The sequence below is a fragment of the Lepeophtheirus salmonis genome, chromosome 6 (genome assembly GCF_016086655.4).
Source record: "Lepeophtheirus salmonis chromosome 6, UVic_Lsal_1.4, whole genome shotgun sequence".
NCBI lineage: Eukaryota > Metazoa > Arthropoda > Copepoda > Siphonostomatoida > Caligidae > Lepeophtheirus > Lepeophtheirus salmonis.
This window is the reverse complement of record NC_052136.2, coordinates 47,980,246-47,988,049: the sequence shown is the minus strand read 5'-3', so window position 1 is coordinate 47,988,049 and position 7,804 is coordinate 47,980,246. Positions and strand designations below refer to the sequence as shown.

Below are 7,804 nucleotides of genomic sequence, written 5' to 3'. Positions count from 1 at the left end.
AAAAGTATTAGCGATAAAATGTAGATTCGATAGAATAAGAAGTTATTTTTTTTAAGTCTAGGGGGGTAAAGTAACAAACGGTTAAAATATTTATATTGACCCGAATATGTTTTTTCAAATGAAACATGTTCTTTTATTGTGACGATCAATTTTCAATACTTTAACCGGTATACGGTGCCTGTAAAGAGTTAATAATAATGATTTTCTATTGAAAATTGATGAATATTCGTCGAAGTTTAATTATTTTTGCTTTTGTGTTCACAGTTCAAGTATTTATTACTTATAAAACTTATTATTTATTTTGACATACATGAATAGTTATATTTGTTTTTGTTACAAGATCACAAATAAATTGATAAAATACAAATTATAGTGCTACTATGTTGGCCAAAAGAAAAATATAAATATTTGAAATATATCATTGTAATAGTTTTCCATTAAGGATGCTTACACATACAAATATTTATATAAATATAATAATTGTGCTACGGAGAGAGAGACAAAGCGGGAAAAGGGAGAAAATGACTGATATTTTCAATATTTTGATTATTGAATGAGTGCTTTCTGTCTTTCAAGAATTAGTTTTTGCAAAGATTGTCTCTCCAGTCCAAAAGCTGCAATTTGTGCTCTCAAAATAACATTTTCCTTCACCAAAAATGATGCACGAAGAGCAATTCTACTTTCTCTCATTTTTCTTTGATCGCGAGATTTCTTCGCAGCCAGATTATTACGTGCTCTTCGCTCATAGTACCTTTGATCCTTTTCTTCCGGAGGAATGGGCCTCTTACGTCCCCTTTGTCTTTTCTTCAAACCAAAAGAGTCTCGAATGGCTGCTTCAGTGAAGTGGTGGCAAAGAGGGAAGGTTGAAGGATTCCTTTGAAGAAGTTGCGAAGTTGTTGAGTGTGCTATAATATACAAAAAACAAAGCTAAACTCTTAAATAATTAAATTAAAAATAGGGGCTGAATCTAAAATTAGAGTCAAGAGAAATTAAATATTTTTGTTTATAAAAATATTAATCAATTTAATACAACATTGATTGTGAGTAGTAAGTATTTGTTCAAGGTGAATTTGCCAAAATAATTAAGGAGGAATATTTACTATATGTTCATTTTTCTGAAATAATAATAAGTTAAATTGATTATGATTCATAAAGTAAACAATGGATTTATGATTTTACATTGATCCAAATTTTCTATTCTTTTTTAGTATCATGCCACAAATTGAAATAACTAAATGTTAATTCAATTTGATTTATTTCATTAGAAAATTGATTCCTTATAAAAAATTAACTTATTTGAGATTTACCAAGTTCTAGATTCATTTTGTTTATAGCTTTTTTGAATAATAAAAATAAAGAGATATTTTGTTAAAATAGTAAAATTTTGTAAGGTAAGGTTATGAAGGTAAAAAAAGACAAAAAACTACTTATTAAAGGTATTTTGTAGTTCTATAACTTTCTGATGGTTAGCAAAAAAGGGTTCGTAATCCTACTGTTTTATAACTTTGACATAAGGAATAACTCGAATATTTTACTGTTATAATTTGAAATTTGTTAAATACATTCTCATTGTGGTTCTTAGAGTCAATTTATTCTAATGCAAACCAAAATCATGAATATTAACTATAAAGGGTTTATTTCAAAATAATAAAATGACACTAAAAATGCAAAGATTCATTCTTTTGTGAACAGGAGAGTGCTTCTTTTATAATTATTTTTAACGACATTTTTATAATTTTGTTTTATTTTTCTCTTAAAAGATCAATTAAACATAAATAGCATTTTTTATATTTTGTAGATAAATGTTTCCAGATTCAATATATATATATGAATTTTTTCAGTTTTGTTTATTAACACTATGCAACAAAATGAAGGTATTGGAACGCTCGCAGACTGAAACCCACATTTATTTATGTTATTTAAGTAGTAGAACACAAATATGACCATTAATACTTTCAATCAATGAAGGTTTGGCCTTTTAAACTTTTTTTTTTTTAAATCAAGTTTTTAGGGTATAACTAAGATTCAGTGCCATATTTCGATATAAAAAAATGATATACGAAAATTAAAGTAAATAATAAATCGATAAAAACATTTCAGCATTTAAAAAAGGAATTATTTATTATGTTATTTTGATTATATTTATTAAAAAATGTATATAACCACCAAAAAAGCTAGTAAAATGAAGGAGCTTACATAGATGCTTATATATATTTTTTTTTCTTCAAATGTTTTAGAGTAAAGCTGAACTTATAGTATATACCTTATATTTCAATTTAAATAAATTGGCTTTAAAAAAGGTCGATTTTGATTTATTTATGGTCAATTAAGTTTCTAATATTTATTGAATAAAGAATATATAATAAGCAAGTTAGGTTTGCTAGAATTTATATTAGAGTAATATTCATAAGGTCCATTCTATAAGTTTTGTTCCTTGACAAAATAATTAGGTATGTTCGTTAGGTTGTCAAGACTTATTAATAGTTTAAAAAAGTTATTTTTAGGCTCAAAAAAGATAATTTTTTGTAATAAAAATTATGTTAATGTACTTTGAGATAAAAGAAATCAAAACCCATCATCACAATCTGAGTGCTAAAATTTATAAACTATAGTAACCACCTCATATGTCTACTTGTACTTTAATGGTAAATATATTTATTGTTCTTTCTACAGTTCATTGATATTTTCTTTTTCTTTTTCTTCAGAAAGGACTATAATTTGTATTATAGAAAATGTAATTCACTAGAAACCGTTTGAGAAATATATTGTTATTATAATGCTTAATTTATTAAATATTGGATGTCAATTAAATAAATGGTTTATGAAATACTTAATCGGCTTAAAATGAAGGTTTATCGTCCCACTTGAGTAAATGGTGTAGTCTTACTGGATGTACATGGATGTACATAATGCTCCAAGAATCATAACTAATTATATATATATTAAAAATGTCAATTAAATATTACAATGTGTCAAGATGAAATTAAATAGTTTTTGCCAGCACAATATATTAACAATAATTTGGGGCGAGAGAAAAAGGCTATATTGAAGTTCTGAAAATAGGGTAATTGATGTAAAAAAGCTAATTATCAATATACTTATAAACATTTTAACCCATATATTTGCTACAATATTTCATAGCTTCTCAGAAATTGTGTACATACTTATTGTTAAAAGTTTGCAAGGATTTAATTTCAATTTTAGGGTGTTGCATATCTTTTTTTTGAAAAAAGAGAAAATATGACTTGTGGACAAAATTTAAAGCCCTACCACAATTGTAATTCGAACAATTAGAAAAGAACGCTGCAATTTAGATGTAAAAACAGTGTCCAAACATGCTTGATCATTGTTTTCTAATTGGGCATAGATTGCTATATGGGGAAAAAATGTTTGCTGGCAACTCATAAGTACATATAAGATTTTAGATTCAATTTTAATACTATTTGTCGTAATAATTACTAATTGCCTTGACTATTTTTGACTTGAAGTCAAATTACTTTAAATTATTTTTTTTTTTTGAATTACTTCAGAAAATGAGTCAGCATAATTGCAAATTGAGCTTCCAATAAATCCATGATAAAAATTACAGACCCATTTTTATTTATATGTAAAAAAAAAAATTCAAAAAGTTTTACATCAAAATTACTTTCATAATTTATTGTCAATGCTATATATTGCTCTAGTCTTTTTTTTTTGAAGGAAAAGTTTTATCAAAAAAATAAAATAGGAAATTGTTTTGTTCCGTTTATTTTTTATTACAAATACAGGAGATTAATGAAATAACAAATCAAATTATACGCATTAAAAAAATTTATGAAATATTATTAATAATTTTACATTTTAGAATAAGTCTCATTAAGAATTATATTTGTGTTTAAAAAGAATTATTGAATTAATTAAACGTAATTGAATATTTACAATAAAAGTAAAAACAATCATATGGAAAATACACAATGAGAATTCATTTTAAAATAATTCATACATCATTCAGACTAGTGCTCTTCGGCATATGGGTATTATAGGGGTTTTGACGTATTAAAATAGTACTGTACAAAGTTGGCCTTTAAAGTGTAATTATTTGTTTACAATACTGAACCATTTGAAGACAAAAAACTTCAAATTTCTGAACTAGACCCCCCCCACACACACACAAAAAATGTCAATCATAAAAACAACAAAGATTGCAATAATTATGGTACTAAATTTGGTTATTGGTATTTAAATAGTTTTTGATAGTTTTTTTACTAAAAATATGAACAAAGAATAGAAGTTCATATGCACTTTCAGTATTTGTTTTTGAGTCCTAGGGAAGACAGTAGTTTCGAAATCTAAAGACTTTTTTTAATAAAAATATCTGAACATTATTGTTTTGTATCATGAATTTGTACCATTACGCCAAACTATAATTTGTGTCATTGTAAACTGAAATGTTGAATTTACCAGAATTTGTAAGAAAGTGTCTATATGTTTGTACTTATGAGGCGTTATCTCAGATAAGAAAAAATATACCTAAATAAAGATAATATTTTTTGAATTTCCCTACACACCATATTTTCTACCTTTTTCTCCTTATTTAGATATTTCAATGTAAAAAAAGGGCACTTAATCATGCATATTTTTCAAAACCGAACTCTGTTGGGCTTTTTCAACCTAATGGCGTATTTTTCAAAATAGTGTTTAGCACGTGCGGGCATTGATCTTGAGAAGTAGATCTTTTAACTGATCTCTAACAATTTTAGAACAATCCAGTGTTTAGTTACGAAAAATTTATCTTCCCAATTAAAAAGTAGTGTTAAATCATTTGCCACATGCACCGTGACACTTGGTAATGAATTATTTGTCTCAAACAGGAGCAGAAGCTACAAGAATATATTCTTATTTTCTGGAGTTATTATATTTACCTTGTGAACAGACAAACAGAATTAGGTTCTCAATCTTGAACATAAAGAATGGAAACAAAATTACCGTCCAATTTCAAACTTCAGCAGACTGCATTCATTTTTAAGCTCCTTGTAAGGATTGTGGTAAAATGTTTAATTCAATAATTCACGCTTTTGCCAGTTGCCCAGCTTCAAAATTGTAATATAGTATATCACACTAAATGTTCCAAAGATTACAAAAAATTTGTCACACCTTTATTGTTATTCGGACTCACTTCGAAATAAATGGTATATTTGAACAGGATATTTCAAACTGCAAACGCTTCATTTACTATTGTAGAGCCAGTCAGGGTAGAAACTCTTAGAAAAATAATGATTGTAGCTGTTATCAGATATTCATCCTCTTTAATCAAGATTTTTAATATTGGTTTCACTTCATAAAACTGTGCTGGAGATCTAATAAGATATTATTCCTCTTGTTCAGATAAAAGTTTAAATTTCTTCCGTCGATTACTTAGCAATTTTAGAAAGTATTAAAATGAATAAATTTCACATATTTAGTTTGTTTTATTTTTTCAATTTTTTTAAGTAGTTTAATTAATTTCACAGATTAGTTCATAGTCAATTTAAAAGCAATTCATTTGAAGTGATCTTTTGGAATAATTTGATAAAAGTATAGATATATTCTAGTTGAGTAATTTTATTAATCATTATATGTCTCAAATATCTGAACTATTTTCGTGGGAGAACTTTTTTTGAGATACCTAATTATAAATTCAAATCTTTATTTATAAATGTTTTGTATGTAATCTCTCTAGAATGAATAAAGTTAAAAAATAAAAAGGAAATTTAGAAGTTCTACTTGATTTTATTGCAGATCTGTAAAAGTAAATACCTATAGAAATATTAATATTTGTAGAAAAATACTCTTAATATTTAATTAAAGTTTGATTAATAGATTCATACATCAAATATTATCATCATTTTTTATTTTTTTAAATTACTTTTCATCTAAGAAAAATATAGGTAATATCATCAGTTATTCTCAGGTTTTTTTATTTCAAACTATTGATTATTAAATCAATATTTATAACAATAATAAAAGTTTTAAGTCAGTTCCTCTTTTTTATATTAAATTAGTCCGTTATTACTTTAAACGAAGAGAAAAAGTGTTATTAGATCGAATTTTGATGCAACGAGCAATGTAGAATTATTCCTCATGGCCTTATTGCCCCTTTTCTATTGTTGTTGTCATTTTTCATTGAGCATATAAGTCGATTTGTGGTGGAATACGGGGCAAGGCTCGTCCAAGAAGAACTACCAAGTGGTACATTAAAATATGAAAACTTTGAATTTTAAACTTAAACAAAATATAATTTATTAATTAACAATAGAATTTCAACAAAATTAATATTATACTCGTATATAAAGATATGGGTTTGAGTTTTCTTATTCATTAATATGGTCCAATGAAATCTGCTTACTTACTAATTCAATAATTAATTAAGTTTGAGTGATTGAAATTAACTCATATTTCGATATATCAATGCATAAAAAAATAGTACCAAACAAAGCAAAGCTCAGCTCTTTCTTACGTATAAGTCGGAAAAATTAGACTTGAGCGTAAATAACGATTTTTATTTCACGCTAAGCAGTTAGGCGTCTTTGGGATACCCTTTTACGCCAATAGTAAGTCCAAAACGATGGGGAATAAGAAAGGGCTCTGTCAAGAAAGCAAACCTGGACCACTTTTTACACAAGCAATGAAAGAAACACATCCTCCCTTACTCTTCTGAATAAGCATTTTAAACTCTTTGTTGCCACTTTTGGCCCCTTACAGTCCAGATGGTCACCCCCTGCTCTACACCTTTCGGTTGCATGTCGAGGGGAAGGCCTGTAGTGTCCGTCATCCAAACACCAAACTCCTCAAAGCTACTGTCAGTCAGCACTTGACGCCAAGTCAGACGACTATCTGCGATGGATGCCAGGCCTTCTGCCGCCGCCTGGAAGCTATCATTTTCGCAAAGAACGGCTATATTAACAATTAAGAGACCTCAGGCAGAAACCTATTTATTGTATTAATTTTGTTGAAACTATATTGTTAATTAATAAATTATATCTTGTTAAAGTTTTAAGTTCAATGTGTTCAGTTTTGATAGACCGCTCGGTACTGTGTTTTTTTTCTTTTTTATACGTTTGAATTTTCAAAATGGGGAGGAATGATTAACATTCATAAGAGCATTATAATATATTGTTTTTCTAATTTATACTTCAAGAGAATTTCAACGCGTTCACATATCTATTTATCACTAAATAGTAGAGAGTCATGTCTAAAGTTAAGCCCCTGACAGAACACATGTTCAACTCCAAAAAAAAAAAAAAAAAGTCCTAGGTGTATTATTTTGAATACTTACAAAAGTTCGTCGATGTTGATAAAGATGTTATTGGTCTAGCCACGACCAGTTGATTTGGGTTTAATGAAAAAGACATCCTATCCCCTTTCGTGTTAGAAATTGTAATGAACCACAAGGGAATATTTCTGTAATTTTTTTTTGTTTACTTTCTCTGCCATAACAACAACAACAAAAACTAACCATAAATAATAATAATAAATTATTGTTTTATTTTTATTTTTGGTAAAAGCTCCAATTATATCTTAGATTTAACCAAAATATCATTAATAAGAGATATCATGTCAATACTTATATAAATATATGTATACCACTCCATAGGTATGTATATATTTTTCATGTCATGCTAGATCAAGGTGCATATATAATCAAGTTATTGATTCGTTGAACAAGCCTCAAATATAATATATGTATATACATATAAGTTAATATAATTTTGAATTAACTACAAATAAGCTATACGAGTATGTCTTGTATACCAAATTATTCCTTACAACTTTGTATATACAATAT

At 26.9% G+C, this 7,804-nt stretch overlaps 1 protein-coding gene across 1 annotated transcript; it reads right to left on the bottom strand.

Moving 5' to 3' along the window:
- Positions 1–353: 353 nt before the first annotated feature.
- LOC121120494 (thyrotroph embryonic factor) lies at positions 354–7,403 on the bottom strand. Its single transcript, XM_040715380.2, has 2 exons — positions 7,295–7,403; positions 354–905 (listed from the first exon to the last, which is right to left on the bottom strand). The coding sequence occupies exons 1-2, from the start codon at positions 7,368–7,370 to the stop codon at positions 547–549; spliced, it is 435 nt and encodes a 144-aa protein (XP_040571314.1). The 5' UTR covers positions 7,371–7,403; the 3' UTR covers positions 354–546.
- Between the last annotated feature and the right edge of the window lie 401 nt (positions 7,404–7,804).